The sequence below is a fragment of the Protopterus annectens genome, chromosome 7.part0 (assembly GCF_019279795.1).
Source record: "Protopterus annectens isolate FY-2018-M chromosome 7.part0, PAN1.0, whole genome shotgun sequence".
NCBI lineage: Eukaryota > Metazoa > Chordata > Ceratodontiformes > Protopteridae > Protopterus > Protopterus annectens.
Window position 1 is genome coordinate 1,986,811,742 of NC_056739.1, and position 18,487 is coordinate 1,986,830,228.

General features: G+C 38.2%; 1 protein-coding gene across 1 annotated transcript in view; it reads right to left on the minus strand.

Moving 5' to 3' along the window:
• The window catches only part of LOC122805880 (ras-related protein Rab-7L1-like), a 486,016-nt gene that overhangs the window by 145,583 nt on the left and 321,946 nt on the right, over positions 1-18,487 (minus strand). The window contains exon 3 of the mRNA XM_044076127.1: positions 5,134-5,315. Coding sequence (XP_043932062.1) covers positions 5,134-5,315 — 182 coding nt within the window. The remainder of the gene's footprint in view (positions 1-5,133; positions 5,316-18,487) is intronic.

The following is an 18,487-nucleotide window of genomic DNA, read 5'->3' on the forward strand; positions in this document are numbered from 1 at the left end:
GTACTCATTACACATATCAGTGTAATCAAAAATTATAAATTAATCTTTGAATATCATATTGAAAATAGTACACCAATGAATATAAATTATATGCCAACTGAATCTGAGAAGCATGTCTTTGCAAAAGATACATCTTTGCATAGTGTTCTGAAGTCATATTTTGCAGTACAGGTTTTAAATTTTGTCAGACAGCACTGCAATGTAAAGGAAAGATTTTGTCCATAAGAGTATAACACAGTTAGTAACAGACATCTTCATCATCAATCATCATCATCATCATCATCATCATCATCAATTCCTTTGTTGCCATTTTCTACATGGGATTGGGGTGTCGTGTTACCTTTCCCCATTCCTCTCAGTTCAAGCCACACTCCTGTCTTCTTCAGCACAGATCTCCTCTCATACAATCCAGCCACCTCTTTGCTGGATATCGTTGTTTTCTCTTGCCGTCTTCCTGTCTTTCCCATATCTTCTTTACCAGATTGTCTTCTGCTTTTCTGCACATGTGCCCAAACCACTGTAATCTGTTCTCTTTGATGTTTTCTACAATTGGAGCTACTTTGGCTTCTGCTCTTATGTCCTCATTTCTTCATCTGTCCCACAGTGTTCATCCTACCATCTGTCTCAGGCACTTCATTTCCATCATGTCTAGCTTCCTCAACTGCTCTGTATTTACTGTCAGGTTTCTGTACCATTAGTAATGGTTACACAACTGTTTTGTACACTTTACTTTTCAGCTTCTTTGGCATTCTTTTGTCCTACACTACACCTGATACTCTACACCAGTTGGTTGCAGCCCATCAGATTCTAGCTTTGACTTCTTCATCAGACTTCCCTTCTCCTCACCTCCCACCCCAGATACCTGAAGCTGTTAACCTGTTCCAGTATCTTCCTTTCTATCTCAGTTGTCAGCTTGTTCTGATTTCTCCAATTGCCATTACCACTGTCTTATTTGTACTCAGTTTCATCCCATGTGCCTTCAGTTTTGCATTCCATCCCCCCATCTTTTACAGAAGTTCTTGCTCAGAGTCTGCCTGTATTGCCCCATCATCTGCATACAACAACTTTGTTGATCTGTCCCTTCTGACCTGTTTGCTAATGTAGTCCATCACCAGTATGAACAGCAGTGGGCTTGGAGCTGAACCGTGATGCATATTCACTCCTACTGGGAATGCCTGTGTGAGATCAAACACCATTCATACTTGTGTCATTGGGTCCTTGTACATAGCTTGCACTAATTCTACCAATGTTTCTGGGACTTTGAACCACTGCAGGACTGCCCAAATCAGCTTTCCTTGGACCTTGTCATATGCTTTCTCTAAGTCTAGTAATGTCCAGTTGGACTATTTCCTTATCTCTAGCTTCTTTTTAAATAGCTGTCTCACTGCAAACATTGGGTCGGTTGTGCTGCATCTTGATCTGAATCTGAATTGCTCATCTCTGTTTTAATTTCTACTACTCTGCATATCCATTTATCAATGACACTCCCCAGAACTTTCATGCAATGGGACATGAATTTGATACCTCTGTACTGGCCACAATTGTAGATGCTCCTTTTTTTTCATACATTGGCATGAGTATGCTTGTTCTCCAGTCATCTGGGATACACCATTCTCTCAGGAGCCATTTCTCCCCTATCTCACTTAGCATCTTTATTATATATGCTGTGACCTCATCTAAGCCTGTTGCTTTCCCTGACTTCATTTTTCTTAGTGCTGTTTTTACTTATAGGTTCATAGGTTCATAGGTTTATACTAGGCTATCTGCCCTAAGGCATTTATAAGCCTAGCCCAAAGTTATGTGGCTTACGCCACCCCTTATGTTAGATATAATGTGCCCATTAGTTTGTTGTGCCTCTGTCCAGCAGTGACACAGAGATGATTCCCGGGGTAAACCTACGATCTCCCATCCACCGGTCAAGATTTCTCTTGAGCAGAGCCAGCGAGGTGCTCTGCCTCACATGGACCGGGATTTTATTCCACAGCATGGGGAGTCTCTGGGTGATAAATCTATCCCTCCAGCACATCCTATTTATATCCGTGCTAAGGTTTAAGTCACTTGCTCTAGTGGTTCTGGTGGATTTGGATTTTTTGAGGTGGAGCATGTCCATTAATTCCGGGTTCTTCTAGGGTGGGCTTCTCTTCTTCTCTCATTGTAGGTTGTGTCTGGGGCAATACAGCTTCAGTGGGGTTTTCTTTATTCAGAATCTGCTGGAAGTACTCCTTCTGTCTGCCTTTGATGTCCTGTGGACTGGAGAGCAAGTTTTTGCTGGCATCCTTTACGAAGGGTGTCTGACTATCTTCTTTATCTTTCTGTCATAGCCTTGCAGCCTGATATAGTTTCTTTGTGCCACCTACTGTGTCATTTTCCAGAAGCTGAGAAAGTGCCTATGATGCTCTGGTCTTTGCTATTGCAACTCCTTTCTTAACTTCTTTGTTAGCTAACCAGTAGTCCTTCCTATTCTGGTCCATTTTTTCTATCTCCCACTTTTTCTTGCACTCTTTCTTTATTTTGATGACTTCCTGGAGTTCTGATTTCCACCACCAGCTTTCCTTATGTACCTTATTTCCATACTTGGCTCAGCCACATATCTATTCTGTAGTCCTTACACATGCTGTTTTGAGGTGCTGCCATTCTTCTTCATCTTCACCTATTTTATCCTCTTCTTGGGGTGCTAGAACCCTGAGTAATTCCTTGAACCATTGTTCTTTCTCTCCAGTCAACGTCCAGGTCTTCATCCTAGTCTCTGTTTCCCTTAGTGCCTTCTCTGACCCTTGTTTGCAGCTCATTTTGGCAAGCAGTGGTTTATGCTGTGGGCCAACTGTTTCACTGGAGATGATTTTGCATTCACTGATTCTACCCCAGTGTCCTTTCCTTACTGGGGGAAGTCTACCTGAGTTGCATGTTGGCCTTTCTTGTATGTAATCTTGTGACTGTCTCTCTTCCTGAACCATTTGTTGGTTACTATCAAGCTGTTTGCCAGACAGATGTCTAGAGTAGTCTCTCCTCCTTTATTCCTGTTACACCACCCATGTGGATCCAGGCAGTGCTCATATCCTATTCTGTCTGTGCCGATATATGCATTGAAGTCACCTATCATCAACACTATATATGTTGTCCTGTTTTATCTAGTAGGTCCTGCAACTGCTGTCTGAATGCATTCTTTTCTTTACTATCACAACCCTGCTGTGGGGCATAGGGTGAGATTAGGAATACTGTCCTATCATTAGGCTAGAGTCTGATTGCCATGAGTCTGTCACTAATTTTAATGACATCCCTCACTGTCTTCTGAAGCCTCTCTCACAATTCCTCCACCATTTTAGCATGTCCTCCTCCTGAGTAGTAGAGTCTGGATCCCAAGCCAAGTGACTTTGCACTGCCCTTCCATCTTGTCTTTTAGATACACATGATGTCCAGCCTCCTCTGTACCATGATGTCACCCACTTCCAAACTCCATCCTATCAGTGAACCTACATTGAATATAGCAATTCTTAATTTATGTTTGGTAGGTTGATTGGTTTTACATCCAGCTTTCCCTCAACAGAATTATGCCAAGTAACCCAGGCTGGGCAACTGGACACCAGCTGGCCAGTCAGTAGCTTATTGACCCAGAGCTGCTGGGCTTTATGGTGGGCACACACTGACTAATAGGGGCATATACACCCCTCCCACCATTAGCATGGGTCCCTGGTGTAGGTAGGAGTAGACTGGGTTCTCAACCCACTTATCACCAGCAATACACATGCCCATTGGCACCTTAGTCATCTGAATTAAATTAATTGAAATCCATTAAGTGTGGGGCATGGATTGAAAATGGACCACACCCATACCTCTCAACCTCTTAGAGCAAGAAATCTGGACAAAGCTATAAATAAAAGTGGGACAAAGGCCCAAAAATAGGGACAATTTTTAAATATTGGGCTTATAAACTTAGAAAGTTGATAAAATAACAGGTTTTACATTAGCATAGATTTTCTGAATGGTATAAAGTCTGAAACGCGAATGTCTGTCATTAGTTTTTAACTTCAATCTTTAATGATTTGCCAGAAAACCACAATTTTATGAAAAATGGACCAAAATATGAGGCAAAAATTTGGACATTCTACAAAAATCTGTACAGTTGAGAAGTATGCCCATGGCCCAAGGATCACTTAATCCAATACTGTCTGAAGTATACCATAAAAGTTGCACAACAAACATATCTCATGATATTATAATTAAGATATGTCACCAATATTAAAATCTATATAATTTTTTTCCAATGATAAACATATCATAGAGTCATAGATTCATACTGTAGATATCTATCTTATATATTCTCTCTCTCTCTCTCTATATATACATATATATATATATATATATATATATATATATATATATATATGGATCGGTGTCATTTCGTCGAAAATCCATGTCGCTGAAAATTTCTGACATAGGGTTCAAATCGCCAAAAATCCATTTAGCAGAAAATAGTACTGACAGTGTATATGCCCTTTCCCCCTACTGTAGTGCGATCTCAGAGTGAGAACATTAAAGTGGGGGGTGTAGGAGGCGTAGCCCCCCCCAGCCAGTACAGTTTAATATTGTCTACTATTGTGTTATATAGTCCAGTCCCTATGAAAAGGGTAAGTAAGTAGTTTATACATTAATATTCTCACTCCGAGATCGCACTACAGTGGGGGAAAAGGGCATATACACTGTCAGTACTATTTTCGACGATTTGGACCCTATGCCAGAATTTTTTGGTGAAATGGATTTTCGGCGAAATTACATGGACCTATAGATATATATATATATATATATATATATATATATATATATATATATATATATATATATATATATATATTAGATATCTAATATATTTATAGATTCATCGATCAAAGAGTCATATCATAGAGTCATACATTGCAAACTTGCCTATAGAATGTGCTTACTTTTTATATGATAGTTTCTGCTAAATTTGTATATTTTAAAGAAGGTTGTTTCTATGTAAAAGGCTGTTACTAAGAATAAGATGCAGATACAGTATTAACTCATGATTTAAAGAAGGTAATTCTTTTAACTCAATGTTTTGATTAGCCATATAATGCAATGTGTAAAATCTGAATGCCAATATTTTGTGTGTGTCACCTTGTTTGCGAGGAACATGCATGGTATTGGGGAGCCATCCAGCTGTTGAACGTTTTCATCAACATCTGTTTTCCAATGGTATGCACTAACCAGAGTGTCAGGCCTGGTAACATCACACATTATAAGGCATCCAGCTGCTCCACGATAGTAAACTCTGCATAGTGGAAGGGATTGCTCCATACCTGCCAATAAAACAGCAAACAACATGCCAAGTTATTTTTTTTTCCTACCCAATAATCTCAGCCCTGTACATGTGTTAAAATACACTAAGTACAACTACAGTGTAAACAACATTTACTGCATGTTTAGTGAAGTCAAAAAAATGGAACTTTATTTTCTATTTACTGGACATACTGGGCAGTTTCAGGAGCTGCCTCCTATGCCAAAGGTGCACAGTTTTAATCTTTTCACTTTAATTTACCTACTGTGTTACCTTGAGCAAGTCACTTAATCAGACAGTGCTTTGGGGCAACTGGGAATTTGGGCAAGGCTCCTTAATGGTCTCCTGGACAGCAAGTACACATTTATTAACTATGAATTATATTGCAGCTAAACAAAAGTGGTCTATATATTACTGTATAGTTGCCATTTGTTCATAGGTAAGTACAAGGCTAGCTGCCATTGTGGGCCATTTTAAGCCTAGCCAGTTTACCTTTTGGTGTTTGAATTAACCTATTCCATTTGATGTTAGGTTGGCCTTACCCATCCCATGGTCCATAATTATATATTACCCCTAGTGAGAATAACTGAATGGATTTGTGCTTTTACTGTACACTTCTGAATTATATTATTGCACAGTTTGACCTAAGGAAACTTACAGTAGGTATTTCACACAAATTACTGATATATTCACATACTTATACTGATAACGTCATATGCTTGAATTATTGTCATGTTGGAAGCTCCCAGTGGAGATTTTCATATACTTCCAAATTAAGGCCATTTTTAAAGCATTTTTCGAAAGTCCAAATTGTTTGTACAGTATACTCTAAGGAGTATTAGCACTGTAAACACATTATCTGCAAGCATTGCTGTATTACTTTTTCCATGTATCTACTATTCCTTTGTTTCTAGAAATGTTCCTTCCTTGTATTTTTTTTTTGTATTTGAATATTGAGGATTAAGGGTTGGTTACAAAAGCTGGAAAGATGCGGGCAGTGTTCTATGATGACTTGAGATCCTGCTCTCTCTTGTGCTATATTAAAAAAAAAAGATATCATTCAGCAACATAACATGTGTGACCACCACTTGGAATGACAGATTAGCTCACTTGTTTGAGATTGCACAGAGACTTGGTTTTCAATCACCATTGGAAGGAATGCCTAATGTTTGAAATAGGTTAGATTTCAGGTGGTTGATTTTGGAAATGCAAGAGTACATAAAACTGCATTAACATGAAGACAATGTTGTGAAGAATTAATAGAACAAAAAGAAAATAATGTATATTATTACAGAGGGAATAGATATATACATCACATCCACAAAGCAAAGCAAAGAAAAGACATAAAAACGTAAACTCGGTAATTATACCAACAGCTCTCAAGAAGGATTAAGATTAAGAAGCATTAAAGCACTTCAAATGCTGTAGAACAGTGTGCTGGTTAAATGGAATGATGCTGTTAAGACAATTGAAATAGCAAACAAGTAAATGTAGCATAGAGAAGTAGGGAGAAGAGGAGCAGCCCTTTGTGTAAATGCATTAGAAAGAAGTAAATGACCACGATAATGAAGTTTAATAAACAAAGGTTGTGCCCAAATGATGGCATCAAAATGAAAGAGATGCAAAGTGAACTCTATTTTTATAACAAAATTGATAAATTAATTGTAGATGTTTAGATGTCTGTGCTGAATGCTGTTTGTCTTGTAGAAAACCAAAGTGTGATGACTGCACATCAATTTTGCAGATTATTAACCTTTTAAACTGTGCACAGTAACTATTAAAATAACTGTCTATATAACATACAATACTGTTTAGCTTGCAGGGTTTAATGTCTTCAGGTTTCTTTTCAATACACCATAAATGATGTTCTCCATGAAACAGCTCTAACAGATCTCACTAGAAATTAGATTACATCTCACATATGTACATTCTTATGAAAGCAGTCTTTTGGGAACTTTAAAGTCATTACTTTGGTATTTAGGGAGTCTTTTCTGGTCTGTGTGAAAACTGTCCTTGGATTCCCCTGCACTTGATGTCATTAAATCTGTTAATAAGCTCCTTTGTGTTCTTGTTTTAAGGTGAATTATGTAACAGTTCTTTTCTCACACCTGGATCCTTATCTGTAGTCCTTGAAGCATGTTCCAGACACTGAACATTCAGTTTGTCTCAAGCTATACCAGACTTTATGTTACATTGCATGAATGAATGCCACTTTATTTATTTGATTTTTTCTTGTTTTTAGCTAAGAACAGTTTAACCCTTTAATATATGTATGCTAGCAAACAGAAATAACTAGCAAATAGATGTGCACATGCATTTATACATTTCTAAACAATATCTAACAAAAATAATATAACAATGTACGTGCATGAGACAATCTAAAAACTCCAAGTTAGGGTTTCATGCCACACCATTTTACAGGGAGAACATTCTTAAAGAATTATTAAAACTCATGGTATTATGGTGTAACATCACACAGCACCGCACAGACCACTGCTAACACGAATCCAAGGAGAGCCAGTACGTTGCAGAAACAATTCTTTAATAAGGACTAAGCGCTTTCACCAAACAAACTGTGGCATCATCAGAGTCATACTTTCTGATCAAAAACACTGGGTTTAAATAACCATTAAATCAAACCAATAATTCAATAATTGACTAATTAATCACTCAATGAATTTGACCCTTAAACAGACACCACCATACAACCAGCCTACAGTACATAACATATTCTTTACAAAATAAACTGTTCTTAAACCAATAAAAAAAACTCTCATATACAATATATATCATAAAAATCAATACACAAAAATATATAAAAATATAAAAATAGAAATACATTGTTATGAAACTATATATATACAAAACTATATATATCTCAACTTTACCTTACATACAATATGAAAATAAAAATAATAAAAAATTCTTGTATTAATATAACAATTCATTTTATATCAAATAAGATTTCTGCCTCAAAATAGGCTTTAATGAAATGCAATCATTTAAACCAGGCTGTTTCATTGCATTAAGCCTGAGCTGCCATTCTACTTCAAGAAGAGCTACTCTGTTCCCAATGTCACCACCCTGGTCAGCAACAACATGATCAATGATGAAAAACAGAAATCTTTTGAAACAAGGGCATTTGACAGAGTGCAGATAAAGGGCATTGTGCGCATCTTTATTCCTCACACTTCTAACATGCTCCAACACCCTATCCCTTAGCCTACGTGTCGTCATTCCAATATAAAATGCATCACATGAGGTGCATGAAGCAATGTAAATAATGTTCTTACTATTACAATTACATATCCCCGGACAACCCAAGGTACGCCCAAAATTGGCCACACAAACATAAGGCCCTTCCACTATAAACCTACATGCCCTACATGCTCCACATTTACTCATCATGGACTTAACAGACTTAGGATTCTTTTCCAGAATACTCTTCAAATTGGGCCCTTTGCTAAAAACAATTCTAGGCTCAGATCCAATAATAGACTTTAATTCCATACTTAAACTATTATCCCATAAACTTTTCATTACAGCACACATTTCAGAAGCTTTCTCACTGAACTGTAAAACAAAAACTGGGTCACGATCGAACATCCCTTTTTCCCTTTCACTAGAACTCACCACATCACCAAACGTCACCAAACTTCCATTACCCCCATACTTCCTCAAAATAGGGGAATATACTGTTCTTCTCTTTTTATACACCTCTTTCTTGATCTTTAATAATAAATTCAATGGATACCCATGATCCAACAACATCCCAATTAAGGTGTACATATCCTTTTTAAACATCCCCTCATCACTAACCAATCTCGATGTACGAACCATCTGACCCTTTGCCACCCCTTTCCTCTGATGGAAGGGATGGCAACTGTTGAAATGCAATAAAGAATTGGAATAATTCTCCTTCCTAAAAATTGTGCTCAACAAACCATCACCATCTTTGATGATGTTGATGTCCAAAAAATTAATACTGTCCCTACTCCAAGTGTGAGTGAATTTTAAAAAATTAGTAGTTCCATTCAAAAAATTGACAAATTGAGCTGCCTCATTCTCATCTCCTCCCCACAAAATAAGTACATCATCCAAGAATCTACTATAGAGAACAATTTTAGAATAAAATACTGATGTAAACACAAATGACCTTTCCCAACCCAACAAAACCAGATTTGCAAAGGTCAGGGCACATTTGGCACCCATTGCTACTCCCGAACACTGCTTGAAATACTTCCCTTCAAATTTCATAAAATTGTTACGTAGAACCATCTCCATCATATCATACAACAAGTTTGTTCTGCTCTTGTCGACCTTGTCACTAAAATTCAAGCTCTCAAAAAACATATCTAATCCTTCCCCATGGGGAATCACTGAAAATAAATTGACAATATCAACGGTAAGAAAAGTGTATAAACTACTCACAACATCAACCTTTCCCAACCTCTCCAAGCAATGCCAAGAATCTCTCAGGATGTGTTCTACATCCTGAAGAGCTGGTTTTGAAACCATATCTACAAAGGAAGCCAAAGGTTCAGTCTTAGAACCCCTTGCGGACACAATCGGCCTAAATGACAAGGGATTCACTCCTTTGTGCACTTTGGGTATTCCAAAGATACTTGGCATGATGGGATATCTAACCTGCAAATAGTCAAATTCATCTTCACTAATCGTACCCTGAAACAAGGCATCCATCTAAAACAAATCAATCTTTTTGTAAGCCATATTGACCTCATTTAGAGACACTCTACAATAAACAGTTTCGTCATCTAATAAATTCATCATGTGCCCAAATGATGGCATCAAAATGAAAGAGATGCAAAGTGAACTCTATTTTTATAACAAAATTGATAAATTAATTGTAGATGTTTAGATGTCTGTGCTGAATGCTGTTTGTCTTGTAGAAAACCAAAGTGTGATGACTGCACATCAATTTTGCAGATTATTAACCTTTTAAATTGTGCACAGTAACTATTAAAATAACTGTCTATATAACATACAATACTGTTTAGCTTGCAGGGTTTAATGTCTTCAGGTTTCTTTTCAATACACCATAAATGATGTTCTCCATGAAACAGCTCTAACAGATCTCACTAGAAATTAGATTACATCTCACATATGTACATTCTTATGAAAGCAGTCTTTTGGGAACTTTCAAAGTCATTACTTTGGTATTTAGGGAGTCTTTTCTGGTCTGTGTGAAAACTGTCCTTGGATTCCCCTGCACTTGATGTCATTAAATCTGTTAATAAGCTCCTTTGTGTTCTTGTTTTAAGGTGAATTATGTAACAGTTCTTTTCTCACACCTGGATCCTTATCTGTAGTCCTTGAAGCATGTTCCAGACACTGAACATTCAGTTTGTCTCAAGCTATACCAGACTTTATGTTACATTGCATGAATGAATGCCACTTTATTTATTTGATTTTTTTTCTTGTTTTTAGCTAAGAACAGTTTAACCCTTTAATATATGTATGCTAGCAAACAGAAATAACTAGCAAATAGATGTGCACATGCATTTATACATTTCTAAACAATATCTAACAAAAATAATATAACAATGTACGTGCATGAGACAATCTAAAAACTCCAAGTTAGGGTTTCATGCCACACCATTTTACAGGGAGAACATTCTTAAAGAATTATTAAAACTCATGGTATTATGGTGTAACATACTGGAAAGGCTCTACCTCCCACTGAAGCATATACCGCTACATGCAAAATGTAAAACTTGGTTCCCTATACCTTGTTCATAGACTAGTACTAGGCTAACTGTCCTTGTTCATAGGTTCAAAGGTGTTAACTAGGCTAATGACCCTGGGGCCTTTACAAACCTATCCATAGGATTACCCTGGCATCATGACACCCTTACCCTGGCATAGTGCCACCTGACCTTAGTTCCCAATGCCTCTGTTGAGTAGAGCCACTGAAGTTATCCCTGGGGTAAATTTTCTATTTCCTATCCACTCATCAAGATTTCTCTTGAAGTAGGTCAGTGAGGTGCTCTTCTTGACATGTATGGGAAGTCTATTCCATAGCATGGACAGTCTCTGGGTTATGAACCTGCCCCTCCAATACACTCTGTTGATTGTGGTAATGAGGTTGAGATCTCTGGAGTGTGTGATGCAGAGGAATTGGGATTTATTTAGATGTAGCACTTCTAACAGAGCTGGGTCAGACATGACTTTGTAAGTCAAGCAGAGATCGCCTCTAAGTAGGCGATATGAAACAGAGAATAGTTGGAGATTTTTTAATCTGTCCATATAGGACAAGTGTTTAAAGCCTAGGATCTTCTTTATGAGGTACTGTTGCAGCCTCTCCAGTTGTTGCAGGTGTCTTGTGAGGTACATGTCTTGGATGCAAAACCCTTAGTAATGAGATGTGCCACACAGAAGGACTCTCTGACCACAGTGGCAATGTGGTGATCAAAACAGAGGTTGCTGTCAACCTGTGCTCTCAGGTCTCTTATAACGCCTTCTGTGTTCAGCGGACTACCATCAATGTGGTAATTCATGGGAACTGGGTTTTTCCCAAAGGGGATGATGACACATTATTTGGCATTGAGCTTAAGGCCATGGTTCTGACACCAGTTGTTGGTCTCAGTGAGGCCATTCTGCAGAATGTCAACAACACTTGGGGAGTTTATAATAGCTCCCAACTTGCAATCGTCTGTAAACTTTGTCAGCGAGAGTCCCTTCATGTTGGCCTGGACGTTAGAGAAGTAGATACCAAACAGGAGAGGATCCAGGACCGAACCCTGTGGGACTCCGCTCTTGACTAGTCAGCAGTCTGACTTGTAGTCAGCTACTTTCACACTGTGGGCTCTGTGAGCCAGTTTGCAACCCACCTACTGATATAGGGGTTGATGCCTAGCTTAGTGAGTTTTTCTATGATTCCTGAGTGGGGAATAGTATCAAAGGCCTTGGCCAGATCAAGGTAGGCTGTATGAACCACCTTGCCTTCATCTACAGCTCTGGTGACTGACTCAAAGAAGTCAACCAAGTTGAGCAGGCATAATCTACCCTTCGTAAAACCAAACTGTGTGGGATCCAGAGTCTGGAGATTCCCTATATCCTTGTTTATTAGGTCCATAATTATGCATTCCATAGCTTTGTATATCAGAATTGTCAGGCTAATGGAGTGATAGTTCTCAGGGCCTGTAGTCACTCTTCCTTTGTGGAGAGGGATGACTGTAGCAGTGTGCCATTCTGTAAGGACAAAACCTGAGATGAGACTGTGATTTATCAGGGCACACAAGTAAGGTGCCAGTTCACTCTGTAGTTCATGTAGAACACAGCCAGGGATATTGTCAGGTCCCAAAAGAAGCTATATTTTTGGCCTTGGACAGTGCTGTTTTAACCTGTGCAGCAGTAATACTGGGTGCCTGGCAATCTACTGGTATTGTGACTGGTAATTGGGGGGGGGGGTAAAGTTGGCATGGGGGGGAGAGGTGTAAAGTTGGCATTGAATCTGTTGGCTAGTATATTGGCAAAATCAGTTGGCTTGATATAGGAGGTAACATTGTGCAGTAGCTCAAAGCAAATCTGGGTATTGCCACGGAGATTCTTTACATAACTATAGAAGGCCTCATAGTTGTCTTTACCATCTGCTACAATTCTGTTTTCATAGCTAGCTTTAGAGGATTTGATGACGAATATCAACTTTTTGTTGAGGATGATAAGGGAGTTTTTCCAGTCTTGGGACTACACCTTATTCCGCATCAGTTTCCTCCTTCTGTTGTAGAGTTTTTTTATGACAGAGGACCACCAGATTTGCTTCCTTTTTTTGGAGGAGAGCGTCTTGGTTCTATTGGGTATGGTGAGATCCATGCATTTGTGTACATGTTCGTACAGTGGCTTGGTGTATGATTCAGCGGTCATGCAACTATTCTCCATTTGCATGGGTGCAGTGAAGTTAGCCACCTCTGTTTTTAGGAGCCCAAAGTTAGCGTTGGAGAAGTTTTTCATGGAGGTTACCTTTGCAGGGGTGAGTGGTGGGTGGGAGGGATGTGGATTTCCAAGGTGATTAGTTTGTGGTTGGATCTAACCAGGGAGGAACTGACTATTGGTGCAGAGCAATGGTCACCCATGTTACTAATGATCAGGTCAAGGATGTTGCTACCTCTAGTGGGGGTAAGAGCAAGCTAGTCCATGGCATTGGAATTAATGAACTCCAGGAAACATTGGGCAAGTGTATTGGTACATGAGTAGTTTTCCTAGTTAATGGAGGGGTAGTTGAAGTCGCCTAGTATGAGAGTGTTAGTGTGGACTATTTTAAGCCTAGTCAATTACCCCATGTGAGACTCAAACCCTGCACCTTGTTGTCTATAAGGTAAATGCCTTAACCATTATGCCAACCTCCCCACTTTTATTTTCATTTTAACAGACTCAAAACAATTTTAATTAATGCCTTAAATACAGTCAACACGTCAAAACAAGCATCTGGCAAAGTCAGAGAGATGCTGAAATACAAAGGGGAGGGGAAAATCGTAAAAATGACACAGAAGTACAGTAGTATTTATCTTGGAAACAAACATCTGACAAAAACATTCCAGTTGTAGAAGAATACACAACTGGACAGCAAAAAAAATTAGAAGGGAACTATATAAAAAGTGGCATAATTATCTAAAAGTGTTTATTTCTGTGCATGTGAGGGAAGTTCTGTTAATGACAAAAGCTTTCAAATCCATCCATCCATCCATCCTCAACTCCTTTTCCCATTTTGCACATGGGGTTGGGGAGTCACTTCAGCAGTGACAATCATCTTGAGCAGAAGGTGGCTAGCCCTGCCGCGGTAGTTCATTCATATAAGTAATAAAAATAAATACAGACATTGGGCATAGCAGTTTTCATGATTAGAAAGTGTTGTGGTGTAAAGTCAGGGCGGAAATCAATCCATGAATATGTGAGAAAGGAGTTCCTTAACAGGAAGGTTTTATATCAACAGCACTTAAGATTCAGACATATGTGTTTCCTTCAGGTGCTCAACTCCTGGTTGCTATTTTTTTATTAACTTGAGCACATTTGCTCAATACTTTGTTTCCTCACTATTTGCTGAAGTAATGTAGGTCAGCTGGTTTAAATTCCTCAACAAACGTATTTGTATATATTGTAAATATATAAAATTGTCAAGAGAACAAAAAAAGGGTCCAGCACCAGAATAAGAGTATATAGGCTACATTTATTGTATGATTAAAATGAAAAAACAACAAATAGGCATACCGGTTTCGTCAGAACAAAATGCCTTCTACAGTGCATTGGAATACATCAGCTCTACACACATTTATATAATTAATTAATTAGCTTGTTGCATTTCAATTGGTCCATCCCAATGATTCAATTGTGTTCATTTAAACCAGGCTTAAACAGAGCTCCAAGCTTGACAATCTATCCTGATTCCTTCCTATTTAAAATAGAATGCCAGCCTGCTTTGTTAGCTCTCTGTCCCTGGATTTTGTCTATAATTGTAAAATTAAATTTGGCAGTGGAGTGGATAAGTGCATGTTTGTATAACGCATTGTGAATACATTTGGTTCTAATATCACTAAGATAATTTCTCCACTGCAGGACATCTAAGCCTAACAACCTTAGTATCATTTTGTTAATAACTCCTTGCCCTTTCTAATACTACTTTCATTAGTTGGTAAGTCACTTTCTTAAAGAAGCCAGACCCAAAAAAGCTGTGGATGCCATAAGGTGTTATGGGTGTGAACTGGAAGTATATAAAACAAACGATGTTTTAGGCTTGACAATTTATAGTTGTACTGATCACTGAAAGACCCTCCATCATATTCTTTTTGTGGCATCAAAACTACCAGTGAAATCAAAGAGCTGTTAATCAACAACTCAGATAACTAGTTCTGTTATTTACCAATGTTTGTAGCAGTAGGATGGTGTGTGCATGTTGATTTTTTTTTTTATCTTGAATGCTAGAGGAATGCTGTAATGTGCTTGTTGGTTTTGCTCAAAAGTATTTTGCAATCACAGTACAAAGTACAATTATCTGATCTTAAATTTGTATTATGGATGTTTTAAACTCAGGCACAAATGCCTTCATAAATTACATTTTGCCACTTCTGTTGCATTACTAGCCCTTCATTTTCTATATTGCAGCATACAAACATGTCATCAAAACCATAATACATAAGTATAACAAATCAGTAGTTCTGTGTTTAAGACTAGCATTGCTTTCTATAAAGCAGTCACAGAAAACACTGCTTATAAGTGGATTGCTATGTAAAAAATATGGTCAACTATTAGGGTTTTCATCTTTTTAGATGCCCAAAGTGGGATGCTTTTACTGAACCATCATCAAATGAAAAGGAATTATTTTCATTATTACCAAAATAAAGGCTCTATGATATGCAGTGTTGGCTGTTTATACTATATTATATGATATGTAGCAGAACTAAATGTGATATCACAGTTTTCTTTTACATTTAGGGAAAATAAAATACTTTTCTTGCAAAATGTGGGAAAAAATCCTGTTTTATGTCCCTCCCTTGTAGGACAGAACTGCCCAAACCAGCACTGCTATGCAGAAAGAAAAACTGGTGGTAACCCTATCATCTAGGTGCACTGATACTGTTTCTCTTCCTCTTTGCAGTAAAGGCAGTGGGAAACAGTTTCACAACACTGCCTTTTTTAGCAGCTGCTGACCTGATGATAACAGCAGGATTGTGGGCAGTACCTGACAAGAAAGACTATAGATATCCTCACTTTACTGTGTCTATTTTATGTAATGTAGGCAGAAACAAATTCCTCTGACAAAATATGTAATTAAAAAAGTCGGTAGGCTTTCATTTTCTTTGATTCCAATGCAAGAGAATAAAAGTTTTATAAAGTACAGGCAGAGTCCTCCTATCTTAACAATGCTGGAACCCTATTTTAGTGAGAAAATAAACCTAAGGGTTAATTTAAACTGTAGAAGAGAATGGACTTTTCTTTTAAAATCTCTCCTCTCAGTTTATTCTCTATCTTATTCTTGCAGAGCTCCATAGGTTCCTCCATCTTCAATAGTGTTGTAATTATATTTTTGGCAACTACTAGTATCACCTCAAGTAACTGCCTACATTATCTTCTCACTATCTACCTTATGTCCTATCCTAACAGCCATCTGTTCCTTGTGGGACCTTTATTTCCCTATCTATTGCTTTTATTATCTTATCTACATCTCTCAAGCATTAGGCCAGTACTGGACAATCCCAGAACATATGCACACAATACCCTATTGCTACTTCTTTGCATTTTCAACACCTGTTGCTTACCTCTGCATATATTGTCCTCAGTCTTTGGGGTGTACAATAAATATTTATGGAAACATTTCTGGGTGAATATCCTAAATGTTCTTAACTTTATCATACTTCTTAATGCTTTCCATAAATTGACCCATTGTTCCTCTTCTTTCTCCATCCATAGCAAATACACCCATCTATCCATGTCTATAAGGACACAGTCTCTTTGAGATTTGATTTTCACACACATATACCCACCTGGGGAAGGCTGGCACAGCTTATCCGCTCTACCACCTCCACCCAGACTATGAGGCATATCTGCTGCCACCAGAACACTTGAAGCCAGCTACTTTAAGGCTCTTATCAGGGTACCCAATTACACTTATTAAAATTAATACTTATACAAATGATAGTGTTTAACCAAGCAGCAAGTCTATCAGGAACACGGAGCCACAGTGCCACTAAATAAATGCAAGTACTCTCAAAGGTTAAATATTTTCTAAAAGACCAGCCACAATGAAAGGTTTAGATATATTTAATAATAAATAATAAAAAATATAAATACTGAATATCTGTTTACAATAAACAGCAGAGTTTCATTCACAGGAAATATAAAAAACAACACAGATGGAAAGACTTAAACAGATACAGGGAAAACATTTAGCTAATCTCATATTTTTGCTAATTGGCTGAAGAATTACTGCTCCATAGTTACTTAATAAAGCAAGGCAAGATGAACGTGGATGAGTACCTCACATCTCTCACTAGTATTCAAATACAATTTCAGTGCTGGCTACATAATGACATCACATCTGGTCACCAGACTCTGTGGTTCCCACACTGCCCTGACTAGAAACTGAGCCAAGATCTGGCACTGATGTGTTACAATACACATACATAGAACTTTAGCTAAGGTTTACTATAGCATCTGGAAACTGTAAGACAATTCCAACACTTCCACCCTTCCTGCAGAAACTAACAAGCCATTATCTGGCACCCCAGGCTAGCAATTAGTTCACTACTAAGGACAGTAGAGTAGGATCCCAGCCCAGGCTCTTCACAGACATTGCACCTCTGGCTGCATTCAGACCTGTGAGATAATATCTTTATGGCCTAAACCAAGTCATTTAACATCAGGCTATTTTTCTTAATGTTAGCTGTGCGGAACTTAATTCCTTCCCCATTATCCTCTGTTTAAATATATACATTTCATCAGTTACAACAATACAGTCTGACATACATGTATATTTCCTTTCTGTCCAGCAGGACCCACTGTTGATACATTTTTAACACAAGCATCTGTACAAATAAGTATGATATTCAAATGACATATAGTTATTTACAAGAGTACACCTAGCTATGCTAGTATATGTTACACTTGCACTTCCCTACTATCCCTTGTCACAGGTGGCACTACCTCACATCATCACATCTTTCCCCCCTTTGAAGACTCAAGATAGTTTTTCAAGTGACCCTGGAGAAACATTGCTTGAGAGAAATGAGCCTGTCTGGGAACACATTAACCTATACACTCTCTTGAGAGCCTATCTGCATTGACATTGCTGACCCACTACTGTGCTGCACTGTCATGTCATATGATTGCAACCCTAGGCTCTACCTTGAGAACTTGGCATTTTGCTGGCTGGCCTGATGTATCCATGTTAAGGGATTCTGGTCTGTAACCACATGGAATTTCCTTCCATACCAATATGGCTAAAGACTCTGCAGTGCCCACTCTATGGCTAGACAATCTTTTTCTACAGTTGCATAACATTCTTCTCTGGGTTGGAGTTTATGGCTGAGATGTACAACAGGGTGATCTTCTCCCTGTGAGGAAACCTGGCTGAGTACAGCCCCCACTCCATAGTTTGAAGTATCCACCTGCACAACACATTATTTGCTGTAATCTGGACTGGCTAGGACAAGGGGTCCTCCAAAAGCCCCCTTTAAGCTCTTG